The sequence below is a fragment of the Protopterus annectens genome, chromosome 15.part0 (assembly GCF_019279795.1).
Source record: "Protopterus annectens isolate FY-2018-M chromosome 15.part0, PAN1.0, whole genome shotgun sequence".
NCBI classification, from domain to species: Eukaryota; Metazoa; Chordata; order Ceratodontiformes; family Protopteridae; genus Protopterus; species Protopterus annectens.
Genome location: NC_056749.1, coordinates 27,313,093 through 27,327,967, shown reverse-complemented (window position 1 = coordinate 27,327,967; position 14,875 = coordinate 27,313,093). Strand labels below are relative to the sequence as shown.

Below are 14,875 nucleotides of genomic sequence, written 5' to 3'. Positions count from 1 at the left end.
CTATGCAGGCAAACCCTGAACAGCACAGAATTTGTGTAGTACAGGTGTCTATGCAGGCCAGCCCTGTATGGTGTCTATGCAGGCCCATCCTGAACAGCACAGAACCTGTGTAGTACAGGTGTCTGTGCAGGCCAGCCCTGAACATCACAGAACCTGTTTAGTACAGGTGTCTGTGTAGGCCAGTTCTGAATGGTGTCTATGCAGGCCCGTCCTGAACAGCACGAACCTGTGTAGTACAGGTATCAGTGTATGCCAGCCCTGAACAGCGCAAAACCTGTTTAGTACAGGTGTCTCTGTAGGCCAAACCTGAACAGCACAGAACCTGTGCAGTACAGGTGTCTATGTAGGCCAGCCCTGAACAGCACAGAAGCTGTGTAGTACACGTGTCTATGCAGGCCACCCGTGAACAGCACAGAACCTGTATAGCCCTGAACAGTACAGAACCTGTGTAGTACAGGTGTCTATGTAGGCCTGCCCTGAACAGCACAGAACTTGTGTAATACAGGTGTCTATGCAGGCCAGCCCTGAACAGTACAGAACATGTGTAGCACCGGTGTCTCTGCGGGCCAGTCCTGAAGAGCACAGAACCTGTATAGTACAGTTGTGTATGCATGCCAGCCTTGAACAGCCCAGAACCTTTGTAGTACAGGTGTCTATCTAGGCAAGCTTTGAACAGCACAGAACCTGTATAGTACAGGCATCTATGCAGGCAAATCCTGAACAGCACAGAACCTGTGTAGTACAGGTGTCTATGCAGGCCAACCCTGAACAGCAGAGAATTTGTGTAGTACAGGTGTCTATGCAGGCCAACCCTGAACATCACAGAATCTGTGTAGTACAGGTGTCTATGCAGGCCAGCCCTGAACTGTGTCTATGCAGTCCCGTCCTGAACAGCACAGAACCTGTGTAGTACAGCTGTCTGTGTAGGCCAGCCCTGAACAGCACAGAACCTGTGTAGTACAGGTGTCTATGTAGGCCAGCCCTGAACTTTGTCTCTGCAAGCCAGTCCTGAACAGCACAGAATCTGTATAGTACAGTTGTCTATACAGGCCAGCCCTGAACAGCCCAGAACCTTTGTAGTACAGGCATCTATTCAGGCCAGCCCTGAACAGCACAGAACTTGTGTAGTACTGGTGTCTATGCAGGCCATACTACAGAAGTCTGCTCAGGGAGATAGACCCCCCCCCCTTGGATAATGCATTTCAGCAGATTCTATGAACCTCACTGCCTAAAAGCACATAGTGGTGCTTACAGGCAGCAAAGGGGAAGGTCTGTGAATGCGAACTGTGTTGTAAAGTGTATAAAAGAACTTTGTCTCATCTTGCATACTTCACAAGCTGAATATAAATATTTAATGTCATGCAGACTACTTGATTGTACAATAACTTAGATTTGTAGATTTATGTTGAGATTTACAGTTGGTATACACATTTGAAAATGTATCTTAAGACATGTAATTTTAGATCTATTATTTTAATTTCTACTACTTTGATTTTAAAGTCTCATCGGCCTATTACTGTATGAGTGTTTAAGAACAGCACAGAACTTGTGTAGTGCAGGTGTCTATGCAGGCCAGCCCTGAAGAGCAAAAAACTTGTGTAGTACAGGTATCTATGTAGGCCAGCCCTGAACAGCACACAACCTGTGTAGTACAGGTGTCTATGGATGCTAGCCCTGAACAGCACAGAACCTGTGTAGTACAGGTGTCTATGCAGGTCATCCCTGAATGGTGTCTATGCAGGCCCGCCCTGAACAGCACAGATCCTGTGTAGTCCAGGTGTCTGTCCAGGCCAGCCCTGAACAGCACAGATCCTGTGTAGTACAGGCATCTGTGTAGGCCAGCCCTAAACGGTGTCTATGCAGGCCCGCCCTGAACAGCACAGAACCTGTGTAATACAGGTGTCTGTGCAGGCCAGCCCTGAACAGCACAGAACCTGTGTAGTACAGGTGTCTGTGTAGGCCAGCCCTGAACAGCACAGAACCTGTGTAGTACAGGCGTCTATACAGTCCAACCCTGAACAGCACAGAACCTGTGTAGTACAGGTGTCTATGCAGGTCAGCCCTGAACAGCATAGAACCTGTGTAGTACAGGTGTCTGTGTAGGCCAGCCCTGAACAGTGTCTATGCAGGCCTGCCCTGAGCAGCACAGAACCTGTGTAGTACAGGTGTTTATATAGGCCAGCTCTGAACAGCACAGAACCTGTGCAGTACATGTGTCTATGTAGGCCAGCCCTGAACAGCTCAGAATCTGTGCAGTAAAGGTGTCTATGCAGGCCAGCCCTGAACAACACAGAACTTGTGTAGTACAGGTGTCTATGTAGGCTAGCCCTGAACAGTACAGAACTTGTGTTGTACTGTTGTCTATGCAGGCGAGCCCTGAACAGCCCAGAACCTTTGTAGTACAGGTGTCTATCTAGGCCAGCCCTGAACAGCACAGAACCTGTGTAGTACAGGTGTCTATGCAGCCCAGCCCTGAACAGCACAGAACTTGTGTAGTACAGGTGTCTTTGCAGGCCTTACTACACAAGTCTGCTCATGGGGCAATGCACTTAGAAGCTCATTTTCTATAGACCCCCCCCCCTGGATAATGCATTTCAACAGATAATATGAACCTCACTGCCTAAAGGCACACAGTGGTGCTTACAGGCAGCAAAATGGGAGGTATGTGAATGCAAACAGTGTTGTAAAGTGATAAAATAACTTCTCATCTTGTATACTTCACAAGCTGAATATAAATATTTAAAGTCTTGCAGACTACTTGATTGTACAATAACTTAGATTTGTAGATTTATGTTGAGATTTACAGTTGGTATACACATTTGAAAATATATTTTTAAGACAGGTAATTTTAGGTCTATTATTTTAGTTTCTTCTCCTTTGACTTTTAAAGTCTCATAGGCCTATTACTGCATTTTTCACTTATGAAGTGAGTGTTTAAGGTAAGAATCAACCTTGCGCACTATGTGTACAGTAGGACATGTTGTATGTGTGTGTGTGCATACATGAAATATGTAATTTTATTTATTTAATTAAACAAATCCACTGGACATAAGTGTCCCATTTCAGAGTGATACAGGTGCAACGTTTAGTTAAGTGACTTGCTCAGAGTCATATAACAGGCAAATGGAAGTGGAAGGACTCATACCCTAAACCCTTTGGTTATAGGAAATAACTAATTAACAACTCAGAACCTTAATCCTCTCCTTTATCTGCCAGACAATTATTCAAACACAGACACACACACATGCTTGTGCAAAACCACATGCATGCACCTCTATGTGTATCTGTGCGTTTCTGTATGTATATTCTAAATCATATAGTTATTGATATATAACTAGGAAGTCAGATATGCATGTGTATCCCTGCACCCTATTTCACCATGTCACATTTACTGCATTGCTTATGTTACAGTTATTGATATATAACAAAGTCGACAGATACACGTGTATCCCTGCACCCTATTTCACCATGTCACATTTACTGCATTGCTTGTGTCAATCTACTTTTTCTTTCACTTACCTTGTGAAGGGAGGGTATTTGGCTGAACTGAAGTAGCTGTTCATTGCTTGCTGCTAATTAATGTCTCAAACTTTGTAGGAGAGATATATGCAAGGCATCTCATTTACAAGGTAGCACTGGTACAAATGTTTCCTTTATTTATTTATTTATTTATTTTTTGTAAGACATCTTTAAAATACGTTTTAACTGCTTGCCTGCTGTTTTTTAAGTATTTTTAGCCAGTTTAGTATTTGTTGAACAGGTTGGTAAAATACTTAAGAATGAAAGGCCAAACTAGGTGCTACTAGATGAAAGAAAATAATGGAGGACCCCCTACCCCCCAAAAAAACAAGTAAAACTCAGGATTATAAGAATGTAACAAAATGAAATAAGTAATACAAGCTCTATGGAGGTTTGGGGGTGGCGGTGTGTAAAATGTTAAGGGCAGTGTAGGAGGGTCCAGGAGTGTTTGATGTTAGAAGATATGGACTTTGTAGGAAAAGGTGAACTTTATATGAGACTGTAGGTGACAGAAATAATAGTGGGTTAGTTAGTCCACTAAGAAGGTAGAGACTAAGCCTGTTGAGCAAGGCCAACAGGTAGGAAACAAACAGGATGGGTTACACAAACATAGATGACAGAGGGCAGAGGCTAGGACGACATAAAAACAGACTGTCAAACAAATACAGACATGTAGAGTGGCAGATGGGTAAATGAATAAGGTGGAAAAAGCAGCCAAGAAAAAACAGGGACAGACAGCAATCAGAGGCAATGCAGAGGAAGCAGTGTCAGAGGTGGACATGTAGGTACCAGCACCACAAGAAGAGCAGGATGGTGGACATTACTTAGTATTACAAGGTAACAATGTAATACAAGGGGTTTGTGTAGGTAAATGGTGAGCTGCATGCAGTGATACAGGAGGGGAGGGTGAACATTACTTAGTATTACAATATAACGATCTAATATAAGGAGTCTGTGAAGGGAGATGGGGACCTGCAAGAAGTGATACAGGAGGGGAGGGTGGGCTTTACTTAGTATTACAATGTAACAATGTGATATAAGCAGTCTGTGTAGGGAGATGGGGACCTGCAAGCAGTGATATAGGAGGGTAGGGTGGACATTACTTAGTGCTATAACATAACAATGTAATATAAGCAGTCTGTGTAGGGAGATATGGACCTGCACGCAGTGATACAGGAGGGGAGGGTGGACTTTAGTTGGTATTACAATGTAGCAGTGTAATATAAGGAGTCTGTGTAGGGAGAAGGGAACCTGCAGACAGTGATACAGGAGGGGAGGAGGAACATTACTTAGTATTAAAATGTAACAATCTAATATAAGGAGTCTGTGTAGGGAGATGGGGGACCTGCAGGCAGTGATACAGGAGGGCAGAGTGGGCATTGTTTAGTATTACAATGTAACAATGTGATATAAGGAGTCTGTGTAGGGGGATAGGGACCTGCAGGCAGTGATACATGAGGGGAGGGCTGACCTTAGTTAGTATTACAATGTAAAAATGTAATATAACAGTGTAACAGCATAATATAAAGAGGCTGTGTAGGGAGATGGGGACCTGCAGGCAGTGTTACAGGAGAGACAGTGGACATTACTTAGTATTACAATGTAACAGTGTACTGTCAGAAGTCTGTGTAGGGAGATGAGGACCCATAGGCAGTGATACAGGAGGGAGAGTGGACATTACTTAGCATTGCAATGTAACGATGCAATATAAAAGGAGTCTGTGTAGGATGATGGGGACCTGCAGGCAGTGATACAGGAGGGGAGGGTGGACATTACTAAGTATTACAATGTAACAATGTGAAATAAGCAATCTGTGTAGGGAGATGGGGACCTGCAGGCAGTGATAAAGGAGGGGAGGGTGGACATTACTTAGTACAATGTAACAGAGTAATATAAGGAGGCTGTGTAGGAAGATAGGGACCTGCAGGCAGTGTTACAGGAGAGAGGGTGGACATTACTTAGTATTACAGTGTAACAGTGTAATATAAGGAGTCTGTGTAGGGAGATGAGTACCTGCAGGCAGTGATACAGGAGGGGAGGGTGAGCTTTATTTAGTATTACAATGTAACAATGTGATATAAGGAATCTGGGTAGGGAGATGAGGAGCTGCAGACAGTGATACAGGAGAGAGGGTGGACATTACTTAGTATTACAATGTAACAGTGTACTGTCAGAAGTTTGTGTAGGGAGATGAGGACCTGCAGGCAGTGATACAGCAGGGGAGGGTGGACATTACTTAGTATTACAATGTAACAGTGTAATATAAGGAGTCTGTGTAGGGAGATGGGGATCTGCAGGCAGTAATACAGGAGGGAGGGAGGACATTACTTAGTATTACAATGTAACAATGTAATATAAGGAATCTGTGCGGGGAGATGGGGACTTGTCTAAAGTGATAGAGGAGGGAAGGGTGGAGATAGTGTTACACTGTAACAATGTAATACAGGGAGTGTGTGTAGGGAGATGGGGATGAGCAGGCAGTGATACAGGAGGGGAGGGTGGACATTACTTAGTATTAAAATGTTACAATGTAGTGTAAGGTGTCTGGGTAGGAAGATGGGGGGCTGCAGGAGAAGAGGGTGGGCTTTGCTGATATAACAGAAACATGGGCTAATGCCAAGAGGGGACTGTAACACAGTTGTACCAGTATATACAGCTGTTCCGGAATGACAGAATGCTGAATGAGTGAAGGCAGAGAAGTGATCCATGTAAAGGAGGTGAGGTCAGAGAGAAGGGCAAACACAAACTCATGAAAGGCATAAGAGAGTAGGCCAGCTCACATCCTAAGTTAACTGTCCTCATGGTAAACTTAGAGGAAGTAATCAAATGCTTGTTGACCTTTGCTGTGTACAGGCCCTCATATCATACCTCTGACCTGTCCAGATTCTTGCAGAATGTCCAGAATTTTGCCTCATATTTTTGGTCTGTTCTTCATAGAATTTGTTGTTGTCTGACAAATCATTCAGAATTGAAGTCATTAAATAATGACAGACATCTAAGTTTCAGACTTCACACCCTTCAGAAAATGCAAGCTAACAGACAATCTGTTATTTTATCAACTTTCTCAGTTTATAACAGCAATATTTGAAAATTGTCCCTATTTTTGGGTGTCCCCATTATTGTTGTCTCTGTCCAGAATTCTTGCTTGCAGAGGTTAAGAAGTTTGGTCCAAATATATAAAGTGTGATGTGTAAGGGTAGAGTATTTAAAAATTGAGGTAGGAGGAAAAGGGTTGTGCTCATACACAAGTGCAGAGAATCAAGGAATTTGGGAGGAAAAAGAATCATACTCTTCGATCTGAATCTGAGTGGACCAGACTCAGTGATTCAATGTACTGTGGGAGAGGGAGATTCTGAATCTGAGCGAACCAGACTCAGACATTCAATGTACTGTGGTAAAGAGGGAGATTCTGAATCTGAGTGGACCAGACTCAGAGATTCAATGTACTGTGGAAGAGGGAGATTCTGAATCTGAGCGGACCAGACTGAGACATTCAATGTACTGTGGTAAAGAGAGAGATTCTGAATCAGAAGGAAAAAATAGAGGGATAGAGCTGACTATGCTGACCAAGGATGTTTGGGAGATCACAGGAGACTGGGAAAAACAGAGGCACCACATCAATAGTTTTCCACATGGATGGGAGAGGGTCATGCTGGGCAGGAAGGCAGACAGACGAATGAAGAGTAGTATGTGGACTCAGACTGGAAAAAAGTGAGGAAGGAAACTGACTGCCCCAGGGAAGCACATTGCAAATGGATCAGATATGCTATCTCCCAGCATCCGTGCAGATCTGAGCGGGATATTGGTGGGCTGCCTGGCAGTGATCATTTGTCAGGGCAAAAGAGGCTGAAGCTTGTGCAAGTGGCACCTTTGTGCTAGGAAGTAGCAAAGAAACTGGAAAATGCAAGTGTTTTTAGCCTAACAGCAGTGGCAGGGAAATTCCTAGAGAAAATCCTAAGGGAAAGAATGTCAACTTTCTTAGAGAGGGACAGTTTGAAAACACCATCCAACACATGTTCATGTAGAAAAGAAGCTGCTGTTTGAGCCTTTTCCAGTTTTGTAACTGAGTTACAGGAAAACTTTAAATGGTGTATTGGTTAAAGCTGTCTTCATGGACACCACCAAGGCCTTTGACGTGGCCTTCTCCATCCTTCAGATGAGATTTTAAACTGAGACCCCTCTCCGCCTGATATGGTCATAGCTTAAGTGGATGTAAAATATTCCGCAGCACTTATCGAAAGGAATAGGGGAAGTTTTCTGGTGCCCTGGCCAAATTTCATCAAATAGTATAAATACCACCTTGGGTCTCTCATGGAAAGAGGATATTAGTCTGTTGTGACTAAAGTGGTCGATGAGTGTAAATAAATAAATAAATAAATACATACAAATAAAATAAATATATCTGAGGAAGTAGAGTGCATGACCAACATCTTCATTAATAAACAAAGACAGATGCATCAGTACAAGATGGGGGAAAGAGTCTAACAAAACTATCTGTAAAGGCTGACAATGTGGGTAGAAAACCAGAAAAATGCAGAGTCCACTCTGCCCACAGAAACCTTTGCTGTGAAATATCCATTGCAGGGATGGAACTGATGAAAACCAAAAAGGAAAAGGATCTGGAGGTGCCGATTGCATCTGAAAAGGACCACCAGGAGCAGACCTAAAGGGCTGTGACAACAATAAACAGAATACTGGGGTTTATCCATAGTGGGATACAGTCAAGATGCAAAGAGGTAAATAACCATTCTGATCAAATAGGCCCTAGTCAGGCTACACTTTGACTACTGTGCGCAGTTGTGGAGGTCATGCAAGGAGAAGGACACCAGACTGCTAGAATGAGTCCAGAGGAAAGCCACCAGAAGGGTACATGAGATGGTGGGGAAAGGATTTGACTAGGCATTACAACAGCTGGCCCTCTTCTCTCTAAAGATCAAAAGAGTCAATATGACTTCACATTAGGAGCTCAGAAGGCCACATCATGGAAATGTGGCAAATAATTATGACAGGAAAAAGAGATGCACTGGCAGCAGAGTAAGGACCAACTAGTCCCCGAATCTGCAAAAGTACTTCTTCACAGAGAGGGTTGTGGATGTACTAAATAGACTGAGAGACTGAATGATAAAAAAAATGGAACCCACAGGGTCATTCAGAAGTTCACTCTGTGGGTTAACAAAAGGTGAAAGGGAAGGGCAGAAACAGGAGAGACAGAATGTCAAATGTACTTACAGTTCAAACTAGAGATGGCAATTGTCTCATTTTCCTTCAGGCAGATATTGTGTAATATTTAATTTGAGATAATAATACCTCTCAGATAAACACAGCACTTGGCAAGGAAGGCATCATATCTGTCTTCCACATATATGATGCTAGTTCATAACAAAATATCCTTCACATGCTTTACTGCTTAGATATTCACAAATGGATAGTTTTGAACAAACACCTGTGTTCATGACTAGGAATCAAATGCTGCGTTTTGCATCATAGATGTGGATACGTAACTTTAACAGCATATGGAGCAAGCTACGTTTTAAAGCATGCATGGTATACTTATATGGTAACATGTACATTTAAGCACACATCCACTTACCTTCTTGAGGTGCTGTACACTGGATACTGTTAATGACGTTGGTGAGACTGCTGTGGTTAGGGGATGCCATAATTCCATACAGACTACATCTCTGTCTCTGTAGTGCCTCTTCCCGTTCCTGCACCTTACGGATCTCTTGTTCAAGGATGGATTGTGAATCCTTTGAACGTAGTTTGAAAAAAGGATTGTCTTGGATTGCACCAAGAGTATCCTGAGTGGAGTATGAAGTGCTGTCGGTCATGTCTGAAGGCTGAGATGATCTCAGGGAGCTGTTGGTCATGTCTGAAGGCTGAGATGCTCTCTGGGAGCTGCTGATCATGTCTGAAGGCTGAGATGCTGTCTGAGAGGTTTTGGAGAAGACACTTGATGATTCAATTACAGTCACTTTCTGTTCATCCAGGGGCCATGGGTTCACCTGAGCTGGAGGGGTGGAAGTGGTGGCTGGAGCTGGGACGGTCATGGTCGGATGCAGCAAGATCCCATGCTCAATGATAATCACATTGCTGTCCCCAAATTCTGCAAAGGAAGGGCCTTTTTTGGCTTCTGGTTTGTCAGAGGAATCAGCCCTTGTGCCTGTAGTGGAAATCTTGTTTGTTTGATCTGCCTCACTAACTTTCATGTTATTTGCATTCTTTGAAGTAAATTGGTCAGTCTGCTGTTCTTGTACTTGTTCAAAAACCATCTTGATCTCCTGCAGCTCCTGTGGATTCCCCTTGTCATACATTCTCTTGACTTTTCCCAACTGAACAAGGTCTTCCTCTCGCTTGCTTTCTTGCTCTATCTCCTTCATCATCTGCATGCCTGCAATAAGTCGGTCCTTGTGCTTCGGGACGGGTGAAAGCTTTGGTGCACACTGCTGCAAAATTGGTTTCACCTGGATTTCCACATACTGCTCATGGGGCTTACTATTTGAGATACCACGTGACTGCCTTAGCTTTTCTTCCCTTTCCATGGCCAGTCTGATTTCACGTTCAATTGGGGTCTCATTGCGATACAGTTCTACAGGACCATCCAAAGTACTGCTTTGTGAAGAATCATCAGACACTCCACTGTCACTCAGGTTATCAAAAGCAGAATAACTGCCACTAACCTCCATGGCACTGTGGTTCTGTGACTGTGTGTGGGAATCAGAATGTCCCTGTTTCACAGCAAAGCCTTGCTGCCTAAAACAAGCAGTACTAATCTGTTCAAGACTTTCTGAAGCCTTGCTCAGTGTGCAGTAATCTCCTATTTTCTCTTGTGCTTCTCTTTCAGCACTCCCAGGTTCCTGCTTTATGTCTTGCTCTGCCTCACCCACAGGTAAGCTCTTTTCTTTCACTTCACCTGTTAAAGTAATGGACAGCCCCTCCTTCTCCTGTCCTGCTTTGTCTACACCCTGCCTAAGTACTGAAACTGACCTCTGATTGGCTGGTCCTTGGACTGATTCATCCAGCTGAATGGCTGTGATTGACTTTTTCTCCCTCTGCTGGTCTGACTCATTATTCGGAACGTTGTTGCTCAGTGTTATTATATCTGTTGGTAAGCAAATTTCCTCTACAGCTGCTTTATTACTAATTTGTCTGCTAGTAAGAGTTGCTGCATTGGTGATTTCCTTTTCTATCGAGGTCACTGTACTAGTTTTTTCGTGCTCCCAAGAGGTCTTTGCACTGGAGCTTTCCTGATCTCTTGAGGTCGTCACACTGGTGCTTTGCTGTTCCTCTGAGGTCTCTGCACTGGAGCTTTTCTGATACTCAGTTACAGTTGCTGAGCTGATGGTTTCCTGCTCTGTCAGAGGAGTACCGTTAACTGACATTGCCAGTGCTTGTGCCTCTGTGAGACCTACTGTCATTTTCCCTGCAGCAACAGGTGAAGAATAACAAAGCTGGCTGCTGTCTTCCTCATTTGCATCTTCTTTGTAGCATGTCTTCTTTATGCTGCTGTCAAAACCTATGTCTTTGCAGCAGCCTTTGGTCTGCTCATGCCAAGTGCCCTCAGTCTCAGAGTGTATAACTGCAGATTCTTCATGTATTTGTGGTGCTGTCAGGTTTTCTGTACCAAAATCATTCTTTATCTCACCGTACTGTAGGCCTGACTGAGCTGTTTGAGAACTTGTGTCAAGGTACCTGTCCTCTAAAGAGCTGTTGTTCTCTTTGGAGCAGGATGTTAGGCATATATATCTGTTCTCTGTGAAGTTAGCATTGACTGCCTGTATTTCCTCTAAATTGTCGATGGCAGGGTTCACTGAAACAGGTGTGAGACTGTTTGTATCTGGTAATAGTGACTGATGTGATGCCTCAGATTTGATGGTATCATGGTCCATCAGACTCTCCTCCCATCCAAGTATGCTGTAACCCACTGGGGAAACATTGAATTTGTGCTCATCATCTATGTCAGTGGGACTAGGCTGTGCTGCCTGGGTTCTATTCTGAGAACATGCAGATACTGTATTGTTATGTGAACAAGCAGAATGCTGCTCCCCCTTGCTATCTGTAAGGATACAAACACTGGAATTCCCCAAGTACCTTTCTCTATTATCAGGGCAAGCAAAGTTCCTAGCATTGATGTCACATATCAGAGTTTCACTTTGCCCTTCGGTCTTCAGGATAGGGTAGCTGGATTCTTCTTCTTCTTTGCAGAGATGTGGTTTTTCTACAGGCATCTCATTGGGCACTTTGCCTTCTGCTGAGGACTGGGTCAGTGTATTGGGCAATGCCATCTCCTTTGTCTAAAGTTGCAGCTTGCTTGACATTTGATGAATTCTAAAAACAATAAATGGATGTAGTTAATTCAAGAGTGGTATATTTTTACTGCCACCACATGTACAGTTGTGAAGTTACAGATTCAGACAGATGTAGTCATGTAACAGTAGCTGGTTTGAGCAGTCTAGTATTTAGCAGTACCTGAAGTGATTTAACATTAAAGTGAATCTTCATTTGGCCCTTATATGAAATCTAATGATGCCTTACCCAGCAAAAAGTAAGAAAGACCTTTATTTGTTTGTTAATTTGCTTGTTTGGTTTACTTATGTGTTGACCAGTTAAGCCCACTGGACACAATTGTCTATTTTCAAACTATGCCTATAAGCACTTTCTTGCTTTTCACCAGATAAGACACTGTTAGAAATGGATATAAGTAACATTTTATGCATCATATCTCTCCCTTTTTAAATTCCTAATATTAGATGAGGAGAATTGTGCCTGTCTCTTCTGCCTTCAGGTTATCCGTAAAGTCCATCCAGGTCATAGCTGAAAAGGTCCTAGAACATACCCGGTTAATAAATTCAAAAAATATAATTAGCAAAAATAGGTAAGAACACAACAACATGCTCGTTCTAACAGAATAATGACAGTACTTCTCAGTTTAACTGCTAGGTAATAATACGCCATTCTGTTTTATATTTTGTCTCACTATGGTGTAAGTATCCAACATAATTGTGTTAGTTCATTAAAGTGCATCGGTTCTGACATGTTTGTGTTACTGTTTCAGTTGTTTTTTTTTTTTTTTTCATTTTGCAATGCTAACTGAACTAATATTGACAATAAAATTATTTCTTTAAATATTATAAAGTGCAAGATATATACCACAATACTATATGGGAGTAATATTGATGTTAGTGCCAGCAGGAACATTTTTTGGCCAAGTGGTGTGAGAAACAGGAACACAGGATTTTAATTTCTACACATCAGCTACCATTATCAGCACCCTGCATGGCTCTGAATGCACAATCTAGTAACGGGGAAGTATGTCTGACCTTTAATAAGTTTAATGTAGTGGTGCTGTGTGTTAACAGGTCAGTGGTTTAAAGTTAGACTGCAAACTAGGAGCCATAGTCAAGTCCCCAAATGATGTGGACATCCTACAGAAGGGCCTTGTTGAGACAGATACCTGGTGTCAGAGCCATGGCCTCAAGCTCAATGCCAAAAAGTGCAGTGTCATCCCCTTTGGTAAAAACTCTGTACCCATGAACTACCACATAGGCAGCAATCTACTTAACACCGAATGCATGATAAGAGACCTTGGGACCCAGGTGGACAGTAGTCTCTCCGTTGATAGTCACATCACCACAGTAGTCAGGAAGTCCTTCTACGTGGCACACCTCATCACAAAAGGTTTCTCATCCAGGAAAAAAGAGGTCATCGTTCCCCTCTACTCATCATTCATTAGACCCATTATAGAGTACAACGCCTCTTTTGGAATGTACCTCACAAGACATCTGCAGCAGCTGGAAAGGCCAAAGAAGTACCTCACAAAGAGGATTACTGGACTCAAACAAATGCCCTACACTGACCGCATCAAAAAACTCCAGCTTTACTCCGTAGCATATCGCCTTCTCAGAGGCAATCTCTGCCTAACATATAAAGCTATGTCAAACCCAGAGCTGTTGGACATGCTACACCTAAAGAAATCCCAATCCCTCCGAGCTACACGCTCTAGGGACCTAAACCTTGTCACCACAATAAACAGGACATGCTGGAGGGATAGATTCCTGTCCCAGAGACTTGTTATACTCTGGAACAAGCTACCCATCTATGTCAAGCAAAGTTCTTCATTAGCACTCTTCAAGAAAAATCTTGATGAGTGGATGGGAAATAGGAAATACACCCCAGGGATCACTTCTGTGTCTCTGCTCGTCAGTGGCACAGGAAAATAACTTTCTTGGGTGGCGTAAGTCAGGGAACCTTGTTGGCTAGGCTTGCATAGGCCCTTGGGCCGATAGCCTAGTACCTACCTATGAACCTATGAACAAGAAGTGTTCTGACTAGAATTTTAAGACAATTTCACAGGCTGCACACCTCAGCTCTATTTATGGTTCTCTACTGCCACTCAGTGGCTGAATGACATAATGATATGTTCTTAGAAAAGTTACAGGATTGTAGCCAGAAAATGTAATGTCATCGGTCTTGTATTGGTCCTCCCAGCTTGCTTTGCATTTTAAAAACATTTCTCCAGATATTGCCCTCTATTTGCTTAATAAATGCATGCAGAATTTGCACCTATTGTTTCCTACAACTAATAGAAATGTTGTCTTTAGGGGAATATTCCTATCTCATACCATGTTGTGTGCAGATCTGTGTGCCATAGCTTACTTTAGACACTTGCAGAAATATGCTACAATGTTTTTGAGAAACATTCAGGAAAAGATTTGTTCAGTTGAGTACAAAAGAGTATGCCTGGGTAGACTTTTGCTTGCTACGTGTCATTCTGGCCAGCCCTAATATAAGCAGTAGTATCTGGCAAAAAAAAGAAAGAAAAGAAATATGGCAAATGTCCTTTCATTTTATGTGAAAAATGTTTTTAACAGATCCCTTAATTATGATGAAAAATCATGATACTCAAATGTAGTAATATGATACAATACAACAAAATACAAATTCTACGACAATAGATCTTTACTTGGGAAATAAAATGAAAATAGGTCATTTGCACTGACTGAGGTGGTAGTTTGTTTTTCAAAGTCATTATGATATAAACATATGATATATGAACATTGTTATGATATAAAGAAGTGAAGTTAACATTCTGTATAGACATTCCACTATACACAACAATTTCAAAGGTTTTTCATTTGGCATCTTAGACATAACCCCTTAGGATATCAGAGGTGGGGCTTGGGAAAATAAATTGAATATAAGGAATTATACTGTCAACCTACATTGGATGCCAGTATCCCATCTGGTATCAGTGAGATGGTTTCTGTTATTCCAGTGTTAAAACTAAGCACTGCTAAGCTGTAAAAGGGTGGAGTTATTATTAAATATAGTTTTTATCCAGGCACTGTGTTATGTT

At 42.5% G+C, this 14,875-nt stretch overlaps 1 protein-coding gene and 1 long non-coding RNA gene across 2 annotated transcripts in view; one reads left to right on the top strand and one right to left on the bottom strand.

The window, feature by feature from the left end:
• LOC122790066 overlaps positions 1-14,875 on the bottom strand; it is a 606,586-nt gene that overhangs the window by 336,511 nt on the left and 255,200 nt on the right. Inside the window, exon 2 of the mRNA XM_044057631.1 lies at positions 9,110-11,847. Coding sequence (XP_043913566.1) covers positions 9,110-11,804 — 2,695 coding nt within the window. The 5' untranslated portion in view covers positions 11,805-11,847. The remainder of the gene's footprint in view (positions 1-9,109; positions 11,848-14,875) is intronic.
• LOC122790068 overlaps positions 10,529-14,875 on the top strand; it is a 49,022-nt gene continuing 44,675 nt past the window's right edge. Inside the window, exon 1 of the long non-coding RNA XR_006362915.1 lies at positions 10,529-10,627. This is a non-coding gene — a long non-coding RNA (uncharacterized LOC122790068). The remainder of the gene's footprint in view (positions 10,628-14,875) is intronic.